This window comes from Danio rerio, chromosome 5, assembly GCF_049306965.1.
Source record: "Danio rerio strain Tuebingen ecotype United States chromosome 5, GRCz12tu, whole genome shotgun sequence".
Lineage (NCBI taxonomy): Eukaryota > Metazoa > Chordata > Actinopteri > Cypriniformes > Danionidae > Danio > Danio rerio.
This window is the reverse complement of record NC_133180.1, coordinates 30,768,636-30,791,983: the sequence shown is the minus strand read 5'-3', so window position 1 is coordinate 30,791,983 and position 23,348 is coordinate 30,768,636. Positions and strand designations below refer to the sequence as shown.

Sequence of the window (23,348 nt, the reverse complement as noted above, 5' to 3'; positions counted from 1 at the left end):
AGTGTGGAGCTGAGTGTGCAGCAATCCTAACCAGTCTGTCTGGAAACAAGTTTGCATCTTATGCCAAGTTCAGACTGCCAAAATTTCAAAGTAGTCGTGTCACAGATGATTTTAAACTGCATGACTATCTGGGGTAGCGTTCGGTCGCTGCTGTGTTTACATTGTAGGATGGATCTGCGACAAGGTGTTACACTTCATGACTTAACAATAGGAAGAATCGTCGACAACTTTGTCTAGATCCACAACCAAACACATGCAGGAAGTGACTTGGAAACAACGCAGGTCATGTGGTATATCTTTTGTTATTAACTACATAATATGAAAGAAGCCTTTAGTGGGGTAGAAAATGTCCTTATTTTGCTCACCTGGCCTTTGAAGGGAATTAGCCATTTCTCTTTTTTTCTTTTTCAACCCAGTTGAGATATTGCTCAGATAAAACGTCAGACACGGGTGCTGCTGCCAAATTTACACTAGTTTTTCCTACATTTCTTGGGTCCAAATAGACCAAAAAATAAGCTCTTTTAACTTCTCCCCCAACCTCCCGCTGGCCTGCAGATACCAATACTAGTAGATGCTGCTCTCTCATTGGCTGTAGCTGATCAGCAAAGTTGTTGTCAACCAGAACACATTTCACATGGCATGATCTGAATCACAGACAGCTCCAGATATTTAACATCCCAAATATCTCGTGTCGACAACTCATTAACGATTCTCTCAGATCGCAGCTTTGATAGTTCACGCTGTGTGATTGTTACTCACGTGAACGAGCTCCCATTACCTGTGATTTCAGGGATTTGTCAGCGATTTCTCAGAACCTGTCGGCGAGTCAAAATCAGAGCTAAAATTATGCAGTCTGAACTTGGCATCAGTCTATGTCTATGTACAAGTCCTTTTTTATGTTTTGCTGACATATAATTAAGGATATTGATGCATCATTGTAAACTTTTAAAGATTTATGGAGTGGATGGACATTTTCACACCCCTATTTATGAAATCCATAACAAATAAAGGTGAATGCTTAGTGAAACTGTCAGTCAAAAGCACCATGGGTGGCCCTTGAGTATTTGAATTGGCCAAAGTTACCGGACCTTCAGTCTGAAGTCTGGCTACTTGTTACTAGGGCCTAATTTATCTACTCATGTTTGTTTCTATTATTATTATTATTATTATTATTATTATTATTATTAATTTCTATTATTAATGGCTATTATTAGTGTCTATTATTACTGTTGTTATTATTATTATTATTATTATTATTATTATTATTATTATTGAAACATCTAGTTACAATAATTTCAATAAAAGTAATTTTTTTTCATTAATTTTTAATGAAAATGCTACAGAGCACCATCTTCAAAATTTTAATTCAAAAACATTATAGTATTTGCTGATAAAATAACTTTTTCTGGCATGCGAAGCCTCAAGTTATTAATGCACGGTTTTGTGTGATCCATGTAACATGACATTATTGCAAGGTGCATTCAAAGCCTCTGAAATATAGACCATGTAAGTTGTATCACTCAACTCGCTAAACTTCTACATAATGTATATGCAACCTTGTTGTCATACGTGTATCACTCTCTCTCTTTTTCTCTGTCAAACTCACAGTAAGCGAGCATGCTCTGCATTATTTTCACCCTATGTTTAACTAGGGTTTCATTTTCAAAAATGATTAAGCAATTCTAGTTTCACTCGGTTTCTCTTAGTGTTTCTTTTACATAGGCCTAAATTACAGAAATCAATGGTTCGGGAGGTAAAAAAAAAAAAAAGAATTTAGATGTGTACATTTGTGTGTATTTTCACAGCAAAACAATAAACGAAATGACACATACAACCATTTCAGCATTTTCTAAGCACAGAAACTTCAGCAATGGGCATGGTCAAGCATAAACAATGTGCTGAGCAGGGATGCCCAAACTCGGCCCTGGAGGGCCGGTATCCTGCAAAGTTTAGTTCCAACAATCAGACACACCTGGGCTAGCTAATCAAGCTCTTACTATAATAAAAACATCCTTGCAGGTGTGTTGAAGCTAAAATCTGCAGGACACCAGCCCTCCTGGACCGAGTTTGGACACCCCTTGCTTAAAGAATCAAAACCGCATGCCTAATAAGACTGATTTGGTTTAATGGTAATTAAAATGGGGATTATTATTGTTGTAGGATTATGTAAACACAAGGCTATCACACATATTTGGCTATATAATTCATTAATTTATTTTATTTTTTTCGGCTTTATTAATCTGGTGTCGCCACAGCAGAACTTTTCTAGCATATGTTCTACATGTTTTACCCATCACTAGGAAACATCCATACACTCTTATTCACACACATACACTACAGACAACTTAGCCTACCCAATTCACCTATACCACATGTCTTTGGACTTGTGGGGGAAACCGGAGCATTCGGAGGAAACCTACGCCAACCCGAGGAGAACATGCAAACTCCACACAGAAATGCCAATTGATCCATCTGAGGCTCGAACCATTGATCTACTTGCTGTGAAGCGAACGTACTACCCACTGCACCACCGTGCATCCCTGTCCATCTAATGCAATGAAAAAATCTAATTTGCACAATAGGTGCTGTTTTAAGGTCTGTACTGGAGGAGGTAAAAGCCCATGTATTTATCCATTTAACTGTTGTTCTGAATATGACTAAATAACTACATATGAGTGCATTCAAAACAGCTGCCATATGCACTGTTTCATATTATCAAGGATTTCAGAACAAACCTATTGAGAGGCACTTTTCCATTGCAACCAGTCTTTATTCCTATGTAAATCAGGTTACACTCTCAGAAATCTTTCAGTTACCAATATGGACTATTTGTTTATGTACTAACGTACATTTTGAAAAAAAGTATCGCCCCAGCAAACACCTTTGTGCCTTTATTTATTATATTTATAGTGAACTCTGAGAAAAGAAGACTAAAATGTAGTAGGTCCTAATTATTAGTCTGTGGTTTAGATATGAAAAGTGGCAAAAGGCAGGCAAACCACTAAAACTTGTGGTTTGAGGGTGACTGTAGGGTTGGTTATACAGAGTGTAACAAAATATGAAACTTGTCAGTGAATCAATGTGGGAGAAAACCAGAAGGGAGTGAAAATACCATCTGGAAAAGAAGAACAGCCAGAAGTTGTTTTTGACTCATTTTATTGACAGAAAGAGGAACAAATGTTTAAATATTTTGGTCCCACGAGCCTTTAGATTATGGTGACCCCTTTATTTTCAGATATTAGACATGTCTGTCCAGACAGTCCTTCCTATATTAGTGCCATCAGCTTTTATTAATGTAAAATCTAACATGAACTTAAATATAAATCAAATATAAAGAATTGTACCTGTTTTTAAAATAAAGTTGAGCTCTTTCTGCCATTGTTTAAAATAGTTAATCAGACAATCATCTACTATTTCTCAATATGTGCTGTTCTTATATATGAAGTTCAAAATGTAATTTTGGGAGGAGCTTAAATATTCAGACTTGTCAGTTATTATAATTTACGACAGCCATTGTCCCAGTTGACAAATTTTCTGACATCTCTCCACCACCCTACCTTGTCCTTTTCCTATTTCATGTCTTCGGAAGTACACTCATACACTGCAAAAAAATGATGTCTGTAAAATTGTATTTGTATTATATGTTGAATTTAAACAAGCAAATTAAAAGTAATGTTCAACTTAATTTGTTTGTTTTAATTCAGCTCAAATAAATTGTTTTCAACCACTTAAAAAATGAGTAAATCCAAGTCTTTTCAGTGTAGGGGGATTGAACTGAAATTGAACCACTATCGAGGTACAAAAGATGTAATTGGACAGTGAAGTCATATACCATATTTGTTTCATTACTAATTGATAATTTTTTTTTTTCCAACAGCACTATCTCCTAACGGTCATGGCCATGGCAGCACAAGTCTTTGTGCATCCTAGCCTGAAAAATGCTGTTAGTCTGGTAGTAGTGAAGATGGTTGTTGTGGAGGATGAGGAAGTGGGACCTGAGCTTTCAAGTAACGGCGGCGTTGCCCTGCGTAACTTTTGCATGTGGCAACAACTGTTCAACCCTGGCAGCCAGAGGCATCCAGAACATTATGACACAGCCATCTTGTTCACTAGAGAGGTGAGAAACAGAAAACTCTCTTCAAAACAAAGTAATCAAATCTGATAGAAAAAACTAAATGTTTATTTCATGCTGTAACCGACAGCCAAATGTATTTTGGACCTTGTTTAATTTTAGGCTTGAATTTATGACATAACTGCACTTTAAATAGCAGATTTACTTTTGATATTAAAAGTGTGTTGGACATTTAATTAAATTTTCCTTCAGGAAAGATGGCAACTATTTCTCTCATGTAATTTTAGTCCACACACATTTTACAGACGGAATTACCTTCAGCTTTTGATTAACTCGCTTGGCTACCACTTTTCCAAAACAAGACATAATTTCATCGAGTCAATGACAGGGTCATGATCACAATGCTCAGCAGGGGACTCCTTGTCCAATTTTGGAGACGGTAAGCAAGAGATTGTAGCTCTGCCAAAAACCAGAGGGTCAGCCCCGCATAAAGCAGACATAGGAACGAAAATGAAAAGTTGGCTGGACATCCAGCTGAGAACAACACAACAGAACGCAGGTCCTGCTGTGGCTAGATGGAGAAACAGGTGGTTTTTATTTAGTGGAGGAGGTCTGAGTATCTCTGGTCGTCTCGCATGGCTTCCACTGAGACGTGTTCCCCAGTTAAGGTTATCCCTGTCTGGACAGGGAAGTATTGGACAGGCCCTTCAGTCTGCATGTGTTGTGTGGTCCAGCTATCTCACAGTTAATTTTCCCCCTCTTGTGTGTGTGTGTTTTTTTTCTAGTATTCAGTCTGCCATGTATTTGCTTCATTTTACGATGGAAACACTGACAAATATGTTTTGTTGGCAAGAGTCTGCTTGGGGAAAAAAGGGCTGTCTGGAACTAATGGAGCGATGTCTGGATATCAGTGTCTCAAATGTGTCCCCCTGTACTCTCCTCTTGCTTTTTCCCTCATTTGCCTACTTGTCTGTCTCTCATTTTGACTTCAGGATATTTGTGGATACAAGGATTGTGACACTCTGGGTGTAGCTGATGTTGGCACTATGTGTGACCCCAAAAGAAGCTGCTCCGTTATAGAGGACAACGGCCTTCAGGCAGCGTTCACTGTGTCACATGAACTCGGTATGTTCACACGCATGACCAGACTCCATGACTGTAGTTGAATATCTCACCCTCACTGACTGTCTGGACAAGAGCATGGGTTCCAGACTGAGTCATTAATTAATGGAAACCAGATGTTAAAATACACTGAGAGCTTTGTGCTACTATTAGCGACATTGATCATATTCAATATCAAATCAATTATTAATCAATCATCTACATGTGAAGTGTATGTAAATAGCTTTCTCAGTATTCAAGTGTTCTCCATTACAATATACCTAAAGACAACTGGTAGACAAACCTTGAGTTTCATAATGGAATTAATTGGTGCTTTCCTAAAGCTACAGTACACTACTTACATGCTACGATCACATCGAAATAATGCGGTGCTTTCTAACATCATCTGAAAATGGTGGGTGGTCAACCATAGGCACTGAATCTCAGGTATGGTGGGTGGGTATAGTGTGTAGGGAATTTAAAAAAAGACCAATGCGGGATCGTTTTACAGTGTGGGAGTGGTTGTATTGAATTGATCGCTCAGATTAACAGCACTTTCTTTTTTGAGCTCTGAATTATTATATTTTTTATAAATCTATTGCACTATGCATTCACTATAGAATAGAAGTGCACTTGAAACTTCATGCATATTCATTCATTCATTTTCTTTTCGGCTTAGACCGTTTATTAATCAGGGGTCACCACAGCGGAATCCAGCCTATGTTTTACACAGCAGATGCCCTTTCAGCTGCAACCCATCACCGAGAAACACCCGTACATTCTCATTCACACACACACTAAGGACACTTTTGTACATAATTTCGTACTTATTTTGGGTCTAAGTTAATTAGGTGGGCCTCCATTAATCTTGGTACATTTATTTACTCATTTAGCAGACACTTTTATCCAAAGCTATCATTATCAAAATATGTCATTATCATTTCAATTACGTCCTTAAAATTCCATTTGAGGAATTTGTTTTTTAATAATTATTACAAACTAAGTGAAGTTTCGACAAACTAATTTCGAGAGGAGCACGTTATATGATTGATCGCGGCTGGTTTCCCATCCAAAATTAGTAGTAAGCCAATCAGATTAATCCAAACTCAGTATAAATAAAATAGCCTGTCTAGAATTACTACTTTATCTTCATTTTCCGAAGAATCCCCCATCCATCCTATCTCCCCCCTTTTCTCCTTTATCAGGGGGAGCTCTCGAGAACTACCTGATCTCGTACTGATCCCCCTTGCATGCTTTTCGACCAGGCGGGGGCCCTGGGCTTAATTACCTCCCAGCTGAGGGTTCTCTCCTGGGACAGCATGCCAAACCTGCTAATATTATCAAGCAATATCTAAGTGTGAACTCTTGAAAGCAAGAAAAAAAAACCCATACAGAATATGCACATACAGATACAGTAGGTGTTCAAAATACAACCTTTGCCCTTGGGATAAATCACCAAATTGTAGTAATAGCTATAGTGTTGTTATCTATTTGAATGCACCGTAAATGAAAGGTAAAAACTACACAGTATGTAGCAGTGATGGACATCCTTGAAAGTTATATGAGGAGCACAGCAATGTGGAAAAGTTATTACACTGTACAAGTACATCTGTCTGTTTTTCTACTTTTTTCCAGGCCATGTACTCAGCATGCCACATGATGATTCGAAAAACTGCGAGAAATGGTTCGGGCATCTCTATGGGCATACAATGGCTCCTTTCTTTGTCCATCTCAACAAAACTCTTCCCTGGTCTCCATGTAGCGCATTATACATCACAGAGTTCTTCGACAATGGCCACGGTAGGATTCTTCTCTGGTTCTCTAGAGATACTGTTTTCATTATTTCCCTTCTTTAAATATTTTACGAAAACCAATTTTGCCCTTGTGTAACTGAGTGGGTTTTCTTTTGGTTTTCAGTTTTTGTTTGGTTTTGGCACATAATGGTGCATATATCCCAGAGACCCGGAGAGAAAAAAAATAATAACACTGAGTGAAGTTTTTGAGCCATTTGGCTTGAATTGTAAATCTGTCATTCTAAAGTTAATGGAAACATGTCACAGAGAAGCTACTGTGTAATTTTGATCTTAATGTGCGGTGAAAAATCTCTATAATGTAGATGCCTGTGTTTTATGAATTGACTTTCCTTCAGTGTTTTGCACGTTTCTTGTTTAAATGCCTCTTCTGTCTTAACCTACTCCCTAACCACTAATAATGGGCTGGTGGGACCACACTGTGTAATTTTGCTGAGAGTGTCAAAACTAACAGTCTTTGCAGAGTAAGCTCACTCTCACTCACTTTGTCTACTCGTGTACTATATAAATACACAAACTATGGTTCAAAAGTTTGGGGTCACGAAGAGCCCGGTTCTCTTATGCTCATCAAAACCACATTTATTTGATCAAAAATACAGAAAATGTCATTAAAAATAACCGTTTTATTTTAAGATGTTAAATTTTTCCATGCGATAACAAAGCTAGATTTTTTACAGCCATCATTTTCAAATTATTCAGATTTTATTATTCTGATTTCTTAATATTATGAATATTAATGTAATGTAATGTGTGTATTTATATAGAGCTTTTATTGTCTATAGCCATACACCCAAAGGGCTTCACAATCATGAGTGGGCGGGGGCTCTCCACACCACCAACAGTGTGCATCATCCACTTGGTTGATGCGTCGGCAGCCACATGACAATGGCGCCAGTGCGCTCACCACACACCAGCTATAAGTGGAGTGAAGAGACAGTGATAGAGCCAATTCAGTGGATGGCGTTGATTAGGAGGCCGTGATCTGTAAAGGACGATTAAGGGAATATGGCCAGAACAACGGGGTTACACCACTACTGTGCCATGGAATTTTTAATTACCACAGAGTGTCAGGACCTAGATTTAACGTCTCTTTAGAAAGATGACGCTCACTGACAGTATAGTGTCCCCTGCACTATACTGGGGCATTACGACTCACACAGACTGCAGGTTGAGCACCCCCTTCTGGCCTCTCTAACACCACTTCCAACAGCAACCTAGCTCTACCATGTGATCTCCCATCCAGGTACTGACTAATTTCAGCCATTGTTAGCTTCAGTGAGCAACCAGTCTTGGGCTGCAGGGTGATATGGCTGTGGCTAATCTGTTCAAAACAAGTGGATGAATCTTTCCATGATATTTTATTGAATTAAACGTACAAAGGACTAATAATGGATTAATTTAAGTTTAATTAATGGATCAAAATGAAGCTTTTCTGATCAGTTTAATGTTTCCTTGCTGAGTGAAAGGAACACTTTCTATAAAAGAAATCGTACTGATCCCCTGATTTTGAACATTAGTGTGCATATTTATTTTTTCTTATCTATGAAATATGATTTCATAATTTGTCAATTCATGAAACAATATGCCATTGCCAGGGGAACATGTTGAGACTCTGTCAGAGATACGTAATGTTAACCACGATTTAAATAAACTACAGCAATTCACAACAAAGATGAGCTCAGATTCGAAAAAGTGACAGCTCAGGAAATATGGTAGACATACTTTCTCCAGTTGTTGATTTATTTCCGCTGATATCTCAGTCTACACTCTCTCGTTCCCGCTCTTCCACTGACTCATCTTCAGTGACTCACACATTCCAGGTTTAACAACTGTTTTCCCTCACAGAGACAGTATGCGAGGCCAAGCACATGCCGTCTTTACCGGCCATACTGTTGCCACAGGTAGACTGTGAACTGATACGGCTTCAAGCCTGTTATTTTCCATTGTTTTTATGCCGGTATCCGTTTCAGCGAAAGCCTTTCATTACCAAGCATTCATAACATTCATTTAGGTGTGCAAAGCCATATTGAACCCTTTTCAAATGTTTAATACCTTAGAAATTAAGGTGTCCTCAATACTTTAAGCCTAATTAGATTTCACAGTATCAATGTTGGAAAAACACAGAGGGAGTCAAGGAGTCTGCATAATTGTTTCAAGGCATTATGCTGTCTCCATATCTTTATCCATATGGATAAAACGATGTTTGGGAAGGACTCTTGGTAGACATTCCATATAGTGAAATTAAACTTTCTTTTGTTGCTGATTCATTTTTTTTTGTTCTAGAGTGAGCTAACTGAGGCTCCACAATAGTAGGTTACATAATGGAAATCTCCAGATGCGCACGTTGAGAAGAGAGAAGGTAGAGCAAGATCTCTCTGCTATGAAAATAGTCCCCTTAAGCTAACGTGCACACCTGTTTTAGATAGCTGAATATAAAAGATCATTTTAGTTGAGGTAAACAATCAGTCAATAGCAACAGTTCAAACCAAATGTATGTGTTATTGTTCAGACTGGGTATTGCAACAATACAGACTTCTCACAGTTTTAGGGTCACGGCTTTGGTTCAGTATATGATATGTTTAGTAAAAAACTGGATATTTGTCTAATAAAAATAGAGGAAAAAACTCAAATACAAAATACAGTACATAATGAATACATTTGAGCAAAAATACTGCTAAAAGAAACAGTGCTTTTCAGGTTTTTTTTTTGTGTCTTACAGTAGTTTTAGCATAAAGCTATAGCTATTCAGCCAGTGACTATTGTGGTTTAAATAATATTTAAAACAAAGACAGCAAGAATAAGATGTCTTTACATTATGAGAATCCACATTTCCCGAATGTTTACGTTCTAATGCTAACCCATTGAATACTTCTTAAGTCAGAGAGGTGGATTATTTATTAATTCTTTTTGGTCATAATGGAGTTTCACCATTGAGAAGTCAGAATTGATTTGCATGTCACATCTTTAAATTTATTTGTTCAGTTGAGCATTTCTCAGATCTCCCGCACAAGTTCTCTTTGTGCTTTGATGTTCAATGTTTAAAGAGCCCCTATTATGCATTAAAAATGTCATATTTTGGTTTTGGGAGAATTTCATTGTTATATATGCATTTTTTTAACCTAATTTTCCCAACGACTCCCATATGATTTGTTCAACGATTCATTTGTTCCCAAAACCCTCCTTAGCGCGATGCTAATCTTTGCTGATTGGTCTGATGGCCCAGTCTGTTGCTATTGGTCGAGGAGCAATTTTGGTCATTTTCAAAAACCCATTATAGGAGCTCTTTAAATAACAAAAGCTTATAAATTTAGTTTAAATATAAATAGCGACACAGTATGAGTTTCTAGTATGCACGCATAATATCATTTTCACTTGAAAGATTCCTAACTTTACCGTGCTCACTCACTGTTCATATCAACTCATGGACATAGATTCTAACATGCACAAACCTCATATTATGTCTATATATGTGTATATTCAGCCAACTCAACTCCACCCAATGACAGGTTTCCAGCTTCCCTCCTCCACCCTATCTCTTCCTTCTTCCCTACTCTTAGGGTACATGTCAACTGAAGCATATTTGCACAGATGAAAATGCCAGCGCCCTTCCAAAAGCAACCACTTCTCTAAATGTTAGAGCTTTTGAAAAAAATTGAATGCTTATCGATTTGTGTAAAACGCATGCTCAGTGCCTCACTACGCTGCTGGCGGACTATAAGTGATTATATGTAATACTTGAGTTGTTTACAAGTTGTTTTGTTGACATTTAAACACAGATTGAGTGACTTCATAATGTATCCATTTCACTGTGTTATTGATGTTTGTTAATGTTTATTTAAAGCTATGAATTGTGGTAAAATTGATGATTGTTTTACATGCACTTAACTGAATTAAGCTTGATGGACCTACAGTACAGATCAAAGATTAACCAGCTAAGAAATTCAGATTTTCAATCCAATACTAATCTTTACAGAAACTGGGTTGAATTTGAAGCAATCTCTAGAAATGTGCAGCTGAATAAGAACATGTGTGTGTGTTTTTCAGGTGACTGTTTGCTGGATCCTCCTGAAATGACCATCCCTTTAGCTGCTGAGCTCCCTGGTCATACATTTGGTCTAGACCAGCAGTGCCAGCAGGCGTTTGGAAACAAATACACCCACTGTTCCAATGCCCCCGCAGATCAGACTTGTGTACAGCTGTGGTGTCGAGAGGAAGGAAAGATTCAGTGCACAACTCGGAATGGAAGCCTTCACTGGGCTGATGGCACTCCATGTGGGGAAGACAGGCGATGTCGTGAGGGTTTGTGTCTGTCGAGTGCAATGGAAGAGGCGGGAGAGCAGAAGGTATGCATGTGTGTTTGTGCGTCATCCAGTTTTATCACCCTTTACCTGTCAGCACATATGCAGAAAAAATGGCTGGAAACACCCATGCACAGATTTATGGGCGCCACTATTAAAAAATATCTGATGTCGTGCTTATAGCCCCTTTGTGCGTCACTCTTTCTACCGTTGCATACTGTCTCAATTATCTGTTCTGTCTCTCAGTTCTTTCAAAACTTTTAGATATTTCCCCTTCTTCAGACATACTCTTTTCACCGTAATGTTTACATGTTTGAAAGAGTGTCTGAGTGCTCAGAACAGAAGAGTCAGACTGCGTTTTTCACCTACAGAAATAAAACTCATTCCGCTTCTTGGATCGCAACCAGGCTTTTTGCAGCTTAAAATAACCAATCTACTTTTATATCCAGCATTTAAATGCCAAAGTGAAAGTAGGTTTATGTAGATGGAGCCCTTGAAAAGCTCAATTATTTTTGAACCTTCCATTTAAGATGCAGTTGCATTGTATTCAGCAAAGCCTCTTTAAAAAGTGTGATTATTTTTGGTGTAGTGTGTAAAAAAAAAAATACAGCTTGTGATCCCAGACGGCCTGGCTGTGAGAAGGCATCCCTCAGCCAAGTCATAAAAAACCCTGACAGAAATGCAGTGTGGTATGCTCACATTCCGTCAGCACTACGCTTACTGGAAGTGATGTTTAGGAGCACTTTGCAAGGCTAGATCAGGGGTCAAGATGAGCACCGCACGTGACAAAGTCTTCAATAATACACAGAAAACAATAAATAAATATCATTTGAATTTATAAGTTACACAGACATTTAACATTTATAAATTTATACAGTATGTAACATTCTTTTTACACACACACACACACACACACACACATATATATATATATATATATATATATATATATATATATATATATATATATATATATATATATATATATATATATATATATATATATATATATATATATATAGTATGTACACATGCAAGTTTGGGCCCACTAAGATTTATTTATTTTTTATATAATGTTATTCACAAGCAAGTATTACACTGATCAAAAGTGAGATTTATATTGTAATATAATATTGTACACGTAAATGGTCAAATAATGTACCACAAACATTTGCTTCAACATTGATAATGCATCCTGAGCACAAATTCATCATTGTAAAATTATTTCTAAAGGATAGGCAGAGAAGGATAGACACTAACTGCGTCCCAAATCGCATACTTATGCACTATTCTACGCCATTTTTGTAGTATAAATAGTGTAAGTAGTGCGTTCACACTGAAAACTCTAAAAATAATTAAAAAAAGTGCACTTTAATTACGCGGATGATGCACTCATTCAGCCGGTAAAATGAAGTGTGTAAAGATAGACACTTCACGCACTCAACGACCGCAGGTTTGCTAACGTAGCAGAGCATGTTGGATAATTTTATTTATTTTGAATGGTGGAAGCAAAATTTTTTTATGCGAGTGATTATAGTGGCTCCCGATGGTGAATGCGGTTATATTTATGGCAGGTATTATTTGATTGTTTGGTCATTTATTTCACTGATTTGGCAACCGTCAAACATCATCAAGGAAACGCTTTGAATTTCCGCTTAGTAAAAAACATTAGTACTCCATTTGGGACGACACTACATACATATACTATGCTGTTGAGTGTGTAAGTGCATAAGTACATAGTGTATAGTGTGCCATTTGAGATGCAGCTACAATCTTTACAAAAAAATACATTGCTTTTGTAGCCTGTGGCTTTAAATCCCAAATGAGCTGCTTTTCCCTACCCACCTCTCCAACGTGCACGTCTGCTTCTCATGCATTATGTCGGATAAACAGCCGTTAGTGATAGAGACATGAAGGATTAGTCAAAAATACCAAAAAAAGTTAATTTGATGTATTTGTGGAGTTTATTCAAGCCTTTCTGAAACAAGGAGTCACACACAAATGCCGTTAGCAGTACACACACACATGCATACATAAAATTGGAGGGATTTGGATCCTATTTTAGCGACAACATTTTCTTAAAAAAGAGACTTGTTGTGTTTCTAACACCCTAATAGGACTGTGTACACACAATACCTTAACACAGTTTAGTCCAAACAGCTTCCAAAAGTTGATTTTCACTCTTTAACTTGTGTTTTTCACATGTGAAGCTTGTGTAGTTGAAGACTGAAGAAATCTAGTATAGCTGATTTTTTTCACAAAAAAAAATACAGTAGAAGTCAGAATAATTAGCCCCCCTGAATTATTTTTTCCCAATTTCTGTTTAACGGAGAGAAGATTTTTTTTTCAACACATTTCTAAACATAATAGTTTTAATAACTCATTTCTAATAACTTACTTATTGTATCTTTGATATGTTGACAGTAAATAATGTTTTACTGGATATTTTTCAAAACACTTTTATACAGCCCAAAGTGACATTTAAAGGTTAACTTCTGTAGGTTAATTAGGTTAACTAGACAGGTTAGGGTAATTAGGCAAGTTATTGTATAACAATGTTTTTTCAGTAGACTATTGAAAAAAAAATAGCTAAAAGGGGCTAATAACTTTGACCTTAACCTCCTAGGGCTTTGTGACCACATACATGGACAGCACATTTTAGCTCTTAAGTGGCTATTTAAAATACTTAAAATAGAATAGAATAGAATGTTTTTTATTTTGTTACTGACATCCCTGTACAGTGTCATCCTGCTACTGTTTTGCAGCATATGAAATGTCCCAAACACTATTTTAAAATGTCCAAAGTGGGGAAAAAAGGTTGTTTTACTCTCTGATAATCAAAACATTTTTTTTTTTAAATCTGTTAAATATGCATTACAAAACAGTCAGGAAAAAAGTGTTTTATGTAAATTCGAACCATTAGTCCACATATATGGACATTATTTTTCTCTAAAACATACATCATATCAAAAGATGTTACTTAGGTTTTTATTCTAGTTATGTTTCAATAAGCCGAAATTTCAAAGAGAAATAAAAAATGCATGTAAAAACATATTGAACCGTAAGAGGTTAAAATGGTTTTTAAAAAATTAAAAATAGTTTTTGTTCTAGCTGAAATTAAACAAATAAGACTTTCTTCAAAAGAATTTTTTTATAAGTAATAATAATAATAATAATTATATATATATATATATATATATATATATATATATATATATATATATATATATATATATACAAAACAAAATTTGTTATATATAAACAATATATATATAATTTACAATATCATTGTACTGTATTTTGTACTTTGTTACATTTTATTGTGAAATCTAACAGCCTCTATTTTGTGTCCCAGGTGCCCGTCAATGGTGGATGGGGAGAGTGGGGCCCTTGGGGGCCATGTTCACGAACATGTGGTGGGGGTGTGGAGTTTTCCCATCGAGAGTGCACTTCTCCTGTACCACAGAATGGAGGATTGTACTGTGTGGGACAGAGGGTCAAATACCAGTCCTGCAATACTCAGACCTGCCCAGAAGACCATGGTAACATTTTATAAATAAACCTCCATACTCACTTTAGATAGCATAGGTCGCATTATTGAGGGTTAGAGAATGAGTGAGTGGAGAGAATGAAGCCATGAGGTCAAAAGACCGTGCAGTTTTCTTATAACATTTATTCTCAGAGATGCACCTGTGTCCTTTTTTTAATCCACAGGAAAAAGCTTCAGAGAGGAGCAGTGTGAGAAGTATAACAGTGACCGTTACATGGACATTAAAGGGAACATAAAGCAGTGGATCCCCAAATATTCTGGTGTCTCTCCACGAGACCGCTGCAAACTTGTCTGCCGAGCCAAAGGAAGCAATGAATTCAAAGTGTTTGAAGCCAAGGTGCACATCCATTGAAGACATTTTACTTTTAATCTAATCCGATCAGCAATAAGAACGATATGTGAAATTAATTTTAGTCTCTGCCTGCTCTAAAGCTTTACTAAGATGTCAGACGGTCGCTCTCTTAGACTTCCCTCTCGCCACATGCCCATTGATATCTTTACACTCCCACTAAACTCTCATGCATGAAATATTTTCCCTGTTGTAAAATGTGAAACCTGAGCACCCCAACCCTACAGTCCAGCTACTTGCTTAAGCTCTTGAGTGCACCTCTGTAACTGATATTTCAGATACAGCTGAAATGTTGTTAGTTTTGCATCATCAGCCCAGAGTTCTGGCGATTCTGCTTTATGTGGAATAGCCATTATGTGAGAACAGAATACACTGGAGCACTTAGGCTGCCATTGCAATAAAAATACACATTATTTCTTGAAACATTTGTTGAAGGTTTCTGTCTATTCTGACACTCGTCTTTTCTATATGCTGGGCAGGTTGTGGATGGCACCACCTGTGGGCCAGATACCACATCCATCTGTGTTCAGGGCCAGTGCATCAAAGCCGGATGTGACCAGGTGATAGGTTCCAATGAAAAGCTGGACAAGTGCAGTGTTTGTGGAGGTGATGGTACAACCTGCAGGAAAATAAGTGGTTCGCTAAACAAAGCTACGTAAGTGAAAATCATATTTTTAAGCAATTCATTTAAAAAAAAAGAAATATAAACACTGGGAAAGGCGAGAGCTGCTGATATAACTGATATGAAATTCTGATTTTAGGCATCAGGGTACCATATTTCAGTGTGAGAAATGGCTATTCACTTTGAGATTTGCTAAAAAATTAGTTTTGTTAGTAGTTTTAAAGATTAACTTTGGTAAGTGTTTAAGGAAAAATGTAAATGTTGATGATGGGCTTAAGCAATTAATGACCCACTATGAGTTAATATCTGTTAATACATCCAATATTCAGAATTGTGTTCTGGAAGAACCATTTGTATGGGGCCCACCATCATAAAATCATCAGTGAAAAGTTCTTAAAAGGATTGATCACTCAAAATTCAAATTTAATGTTAATAAACTCACCCTCAGGCCATGCAAGATGGAGACAGTTTGTTTTCTTCAGGAGAGCCTTCAAGAAGAGCTTGAGCTAAAACTGTGGTCCTTTCAGAGAGTGTGCTTCTGGTTCAAATGATTTACCAGATTCTTTTATGTATTCATACACCTAACATATACAGCTGAAGTCAGAATTATAAGCCCCCCTGTTTATTTTTTTCCCAATTTCTGTTTAAGGCAGAGAATACTTTAACACATTTCTAAACATAAAATTTTAATAACTCATCTCTAATACCTGATTTATTTTATCTTTGCCATGATGACAGTACATAATATTTTACTAGATATTTTTCAAGACATTTCTATACAGTAAAACTTAAAGTGACATTTAAAGGCTTAACTAGGTTAATTAAGTTAACTAGGCAGGTAGGGTAATCAGGCAAGATATTGTATAATGATGGTTTGTTCTGTAGACTATTGAAAAAAAATAAAGCTTAAAGGGGCTAATATTTTGACCTTAAAATGGTTTTTGAAATTTAAAAACTGCTTTTATTCCAGAAGAAAAAATATTTCAGACGGGGGCTAATAATTCTGACTTCAACTGTATTCATTCATATAAACTGCCAAATTACTACATGTAATTACTGTATGTAACATAAAGATGAATAGGCTTCATCAATTTCTTTTTTTTTGCATAAACTATGACATAACCATAAAAATCAGCCAATCTTAGGCTTTGTTCATTTATGTAGTAAATATTGACCATTTTCTTGGACAGACCAGTTGTATCGGGTAAACATTGCATGATTTTGCCCCAATTTTTAGTTGCTGACAGTTTTGCAGAAAATGAAGACAAATGCCTAAAGTCACACAAAATCTGATGCATTTTATGCTATAGTAAAAATTGAGCATAGTAAAGCACAGACGACAAAATACCAAAGCACCAGTCAAGGTACCAAAAATAACAAAATGTGTGTGAACGCAACTGTATTAATGAGTCAGACACAGGACTGACAAATACAGTATTGTTGCTGTGTGAAAGGAACAGGTTCCCCGTGGGGTCTTAAAAAGTCTTAAATACACTGAAATATTGTCTTGTAGGTCTTAAATAATATTAAACGGGTCTTAATTTTCCTCTGTCCAAGTAAAGCTACCCAATCGAGTCAACACCATCCAATTACCAACAATTCATCTCAAAACTTTTTTTTTTTTAATTTATTTATTTTTATTGCAAGATCCGATTTACAATAGCTGTTCGCCAATTTTACAACAATTTCTCTAAATGAAATTCCCTTATCAGGGAAAGAAAAAGAAAAATAATTACACTATTCCTCATTATAATAACAGAGCCACATATCACTTTACATGATACACTATACTTAATCAATTTGGACCTAAGGTCAACAAATGTTTATTTTTGGTTATTTATGTCATTGTCTCCATAATAAATAAACTTTTAACAATGTTAAACTTGTCATTAAAAAAAAAAAAAAAATTTAATCAGGGGTCGACACAGCGGAATGAACTGCCAACCTGTCCAGTATATGTTTTACACAGCAGATACACTTCCAGCTGCAACCCAACTGGGAAACATCCATACACACACATACACAATTTACAGAAGGAAAATTTAGCTTACCCAATTTACCTATAGCACATGTCTTTGGACTTGTGGGGGAAACCGGAGCACCTGGAGGAAACCCATGCAAACACAGCGAGAACATGCAAATTCCATACTGAAATGTCAACTGACCTAGCTGAGGCTCGAACCAGTGGCCTTCTTGCTGTGAGGCGATCATGCTACCCACTGCGCCACCGTGCTGCCCGCCCTGTATAAGTCTAAAATTTAATTCATAATAGTTTTAACGGGGTCTTAAAAAGTCTTAAATTTGACTTGATTAAACCTGCAGAAACCCTGAGTGGTGTAAAGAACATTTAAATAACCTCAAGAACGTTTCTTTTACTATCATAGACCTTTTGTGCAGTGAAAAGTTCTTGTGGCTGTTAAAGGTTTTCATGGATTAATTATTGCAAATAAAGCACTTTTTACTTTTAGGAATGTATGGTTGGCCAGTAACCAGTATGATACTGATATATCGTCCACATCTCTCCAGGTTTTCATAAACTGTTTTCTGCTAATGTCTCCACAGTATTGGCTACATTGATATTGTTACCATTCCAGCTGGGGCGACTAATATTGACATAAAGCAACGCAGCCATCGAGGCATCCCACATGATGGCAACTACTTAGCAGTTAAAGCTCAAGACGGAACCTACATCCTGAATGGGAATTTCTCAGTATCAATGGCAGAGCAGGACGTCCCAGTTCCCGGTGCTATGCTTAGATACAGTGGCTCCTCCACCACCCTGGAGCGACTTCTAAGCTTTCACAGACTTCAGGAACCCATCACCATCCAGCTGCTGTCTACTGCTGGTGACATCTCGCCGCCTAGAATCAAGTATACATTCTTTTTGCCAAGGGATGTGCCTTTTAGCAAGCCTGGCACTGAAAGCAGAATTTCAACACATGTGATTTCGCCTTTTGGGGGATTTGATTGGGTTCTGGGCGAGTGGTCCGAGTGCTCCAAGAGCTGTGGTGCTGGATGGTCCAGGAGAAGCGTGGAATGTAGAGATGGAGAGGGCTCTCTGTCTTACCTCTGTGATGCCGATCTTCGACCGGCAGACATCCGGCCTTGTGGAGATTTGCCCTGTCCCATGTGGCAAATGGGGCCATGGTCTGCATGCTCACGGACTTGCGGACCCGGAGAGCGCCACCGCACTGTAGTCTGTTTAGACTATGCTGGCAAGGTTCTAGAACCTCAGAAGTGCAATCCAGACAAGAGGCCAGAGGTAGCTGTAGGAGACTGCTTTTACCAGGACTGCTGAAGCTGACTTATGTAATAGAATGGAGGAGGTGGTGGGATGCGTATGTAGTGACTTGTCACCACCAAACTTCAAAACAAAAAGTGCTCTTAGAGATAGAGCGTTAGATCGGAGATCACTTATCAAGCATAACCAGGGCATTTTATTTTAAATATTACCTATGTAATGGTCTAATTCTCTGTCAAGTTTAATTATAACCACAAAGGTAACTTCCCACGGAGATCTACCTCAGTCAAGACAAGCTTCATAAAGTTAACAGTTGTTTAGAGAGGAGTCCTTTGGAACAAACCTGCTGAAATTCTGTTCAAACATCTCTCGCATACCTCCGTTATACAGTGCAGATTAATACACATCTAAATTGAGTCCAAATGTTCAGTGAAAGGAATAGCCATGGCCTAAAGTTTAAAGAGATGGTCACAAGTCCTAGCACAGGCATACATTGTAGGTGGGGGGAGTGAATAACCAGCAATCAGCCCCCATCTGCTCCCTGGGGAACCCACAACTCTGGGCTGTATGTTCACAGGTGTGTGTTGCTTCAGATCAGGGGTCACCAATCTCGGTCTTGAAGAGCCGGTGTCCCTGCAGGGTTTAGCTTCAACTTGCCTCAACTCACCTGCCTGTGTGTTTCAAGTATACCTAGTAAGACCTTGATTAGCTAGTTCAGATGTGTTTGATTAGGATTGGAGCTAAAATCTGCAGAACACCGGCCCTCCAGGAACAAATTTGGTGATCCCTGCATTAGATAAAAGCATCTTCTTAAAGATACAATCTATGCTAGAGCTACAGTCAGAGCATCCACCTTCATTAAATTGTCCATACCTGACTACAATTTAGTGTCTTTATACATGCTAGACTAATTGAATTCCCATTTATTTTCATTTTTTTATAGCTTCGAGTTTATTTTTTATCAATACCTACTACTTTACTTTAATACCTGTATTACTCTCAAAGGCTTTCCGATTTTTCATATTACAACACTGGAAACAGTATTTGGAGGTACAGTTCTTTACCTATCTGTAAAAGAACTGTTGGAACGCATACATATATGCTCAATTTACCTTAAAAGCTTGGTTACGAATGAATGATTTTAGTTTGTAATGAAGAATTAATGTGGAATCGCCCTCTCTTACACACTGTTAGTCTTTTTGTAATATAATTCAGCCATTTGGCAACAAGCTATCCCACACAGAGTGCAACAGTGTAAAGACTGCAAATGTGCCTTAAATTAATTCCTTTTTTATTATTAGCATCCACTGGTGCATATGACTTATAAAGGGATCATATAATATAACTGATACTGGCATGTGTGAGTTTACTTGAGGAAGTAATTTATTGTAAATGATCACGTAGAAGTGGATAATTACTGTATGTTATTGAACACACATGTGCCCTCAAAATAATTGCAATGACATCTAAAGAGGAAATACATTTCCTGTGAAAAACATTGAGATTGCATGCATCTTTGCAATCTGTATTCTGTTCATTTGTCTTTACTCTTCCGAGCTTTAGTTGGCACTATTTTAATACATTTGAAAATCGATCAACCATAAAAGAGGAGAAAATAAATAAAAATCTAAATGTTGTAAATAAATATTATTTTTCTATTTAATGAGACAAGTATAGGTCAGGAGATCATTTAGATGCAGTAGTGCTGAGCAGACATGCCTGATATTTCTGAGAAGTTTTCCCTTTAGCGTAAAGAGCACTGATATTTGTTCAATAAAGTGTCATTTCACATGTGGTGAAATGAAATGAAATTTAATACTTAGTTGCAAAATTATAATTTTCAAATTTGCATAGTTGGAAAATGTAACTAAAATGACCTATAAAATGATTAAATATAAGAGAAAAGATTTTCATTCCAATTGAATTAGAAGTATGCAAGCTTTGAAATGGTGCATATTTGAGACTAAAGCATTCTATCCCTTCAGTGAAGGTCTGCACAATGCTATTGTTATAGCTTCCTTTTACAAGCTATTTATTTTTCTACCTTCGACACCTAATGTTTTTTTTCTCTTGATGCTGCTGTCTATCTTATACATGATTGATGTATGAAATTAAATCAAATAAATATGTGTCTACAATAAAATTTGTTCTTTATTTGTTTTGAAAACCCTCCATGTCAACACATTGAACAGTCATTTAGCTCATAGATGTTAACTGAATACAAACACATACAGGTACAGCATTTAAGCAAACAAAACAAAAAAACTGAAGTCACAGGCATGTAGCCAGGGGGGGTTCGGGTGGTTCGAAAGACCCACTCCTCACTGACAAAGGTCCAGAATTTGTCACACATGAGCTCATTTATTTTATTTTGACTGGTATGCCATCATATATTGAAAAAATAACCCATCGAAGAAGGCTTTTTGACCAAGTGGAATCAGTTTTGGCCAGTGCAAACTATTATTGTTCATAAGTCCAACAGCTGTGAAAGAAAACATACAATCTGACGTAAAACAAGTCATCTTTCCCTACTGTATTGTTTTTAAATAGAGAAAACGTCTTACCAGAAACTTTTATTCTACATCTAGCACTTTTTCCTGAAAAATTCACCTATGGCGTAATTACCAACCTACGTCACACATGACGTCACACAGGTTAAAGCGCGCATACCGGTTGCAAAAAAAGACCAGTTTTAATAGCAAACAACAGCCATCAGAAGAACTGAATGGAGTAAGAACCTAATTAAAAATGCCGGACTCTGCAGTTCTCATTTTATATGAGGTGAGTTCACACGATGCTGAATCATACACATTTCTTGTTTTTAATTTCAGCAATGATTTCAGCAAAAACAGTTAAATATGGTGAATTAAACTGAGAACACTGAATGCTTAGAATGAAATGTAAAAATCTGTTTACCTACCCTGCCATACAGGTGTCAGAATGCAGCTGGTTTGCTAGTAAATGATTACCCAGGCCTTTTACAGTTCCGTTTTCTTTCCTTGTCCTTGGCCAGGCAAAACCTCGATATTTAGCACTACAAAGTTTTGAATGTGGTAATCATGGAACATTATTTCTTGCACATGACCACACAGAACAAAATTGTAATCATCCAAAGACTTGCAGGCCTTAACTTCTCTCATGTAAAATCACTTGAAGTTTCAATGAGAGTTGTATATTTTGGGCTGGACGCGCATGGAAGGGTGCTATCACAAATGGACTTGTCAGACGAACGCCGCTCGCTTTAATGTTAATTTTGCTGAATAACTGTGCTTATCACTGGGTGACAAGCTATTATAATACGCTGAAAGCATTATGTAAATAATATATTTAATATGTAATTAGTACAACTTATCTCTAATACAACAACAAACTCCGTACAGCATCAGATGTCATTCCCTCGCAGGTTTTTTTCTGCAACCTTGATTCAGACATCCTGAATGTTCACAAACCGGTAATTCACCTTTACTGCATGTTTTTGGACTGTGGAAAAAAACCAGACCACCCTGAGGAAACCCACGTCAACACAGAGAGAACGCGCAGCATCACACAGAAATGCCAGCTGACCCAGCCGAGGCTCAAACCAGCAACCTTCTTGCTGTGAGGTGATTGTGCTACCCACTGCGCCCACCATGCTGCCCTATTATTATGTTTCAAATTTTTTTTTTTTTTTTACAGAAATGGACAAATTCTGAGGATAGTTGAATGTGCTGACCAGTTAACAAAAGGCTATTTAAAACTTTAACCGAATTCTATTTTTTTTTTCTAATGATGTTATGTGATGTTAAAAATTGGTATTTAATAAATAAGTATTTCACATTTTTTATTCTAAATTGTTTGAAAATATTTTTGATACATATGTGTCGTTATGATGACTAATTTAGCTAAAAATAGTGCTTATAATGGCACTAAAATGCACTATTTAAAAATCATAATTAAATAGAAAATGAGGCGTATATGTGCCCTTTTTAAGAAAGAACCACACCATTCACCAGGCTAGCTACAGGCCTAATTCATACTGTCCTAAAAAATATATCCACAAAAGCCTGTATTCCCAAAGCAAAATGCTGGGAATCTTAGATTTAACCTCAGAGAGCCAATGAAAACACAGATGAGATGCAAATGTAGTAAAATTTAAGGACTCTATAGAGACTTACATGCAGGTCTGCTTATTCCTGAAGATTTTCTCCGGGGAAAAAAGGTTAGTTTTCTAGACTTCTAATCAAATCTTATTTATAACATCTTCAGATTTTATTTTTGAGGTAAACCTAAAATCAGTTTTACCAAAAAACGGAGGGCATTCAAGT

The 23,348-nt window shown here is 36.9% G+C and overlaps 1 protein-coding gene across 3 annotated transcripts in view; it reads left to right on the top strand.

The window, feature by feature from the left end:
* Positions 1-21,222, top strand: part of adamts8a (ADAM metallopeptidase with thrombospondin type 1 motif, 8a) — a 191,012-nt gene extending 169,790 nt beyond the window's left edge. For 2 of the 3 annotated variants that reach the window (XM_073952223.1, XM_073952221.1), the window contains 8 exons: positions 3,878-4,117; positions 5,065-5,197; positions 6,809-6,973; positions 11,029-11,327; positions 14,638-14,824; positions 14,997-15,169; positions 15,661-15,836; positions 18,366-21,205. In XM_073952223.1, the coding sequence (XP_073808324.1) occupies positions 3,896-4,117; positions 5,065-5,197; positions 6,809-6,973; positions 11,029-11,327; positions 14,638-14,824; positions 14,997-15,169; positions 15,661-15,836; positions 18,366-19,101 (2,091 nt within the window). In that variant the 5' untranslated portion in view covers positions 3,878-3,895 and the 3' untranslated portion in view covers positions 19,102-21,205. Of the gene's footprint in view, positions 1-3,877; positions 4,118-5,064; positions 5,198-6,808; positions 6,974-11,028; positions 11,328-14,637; positions 14,825-14,996; positions 15,170-15,660; positions 15,837-18,365 lie in introns of all 3 variants that reach the window. The other variant, XM_021476490.3, reaches the window with a different exon arrangement.
* The last annotated feature ends 2,126 nt before the right edge of the window (positions 21,223-23,348 follow it).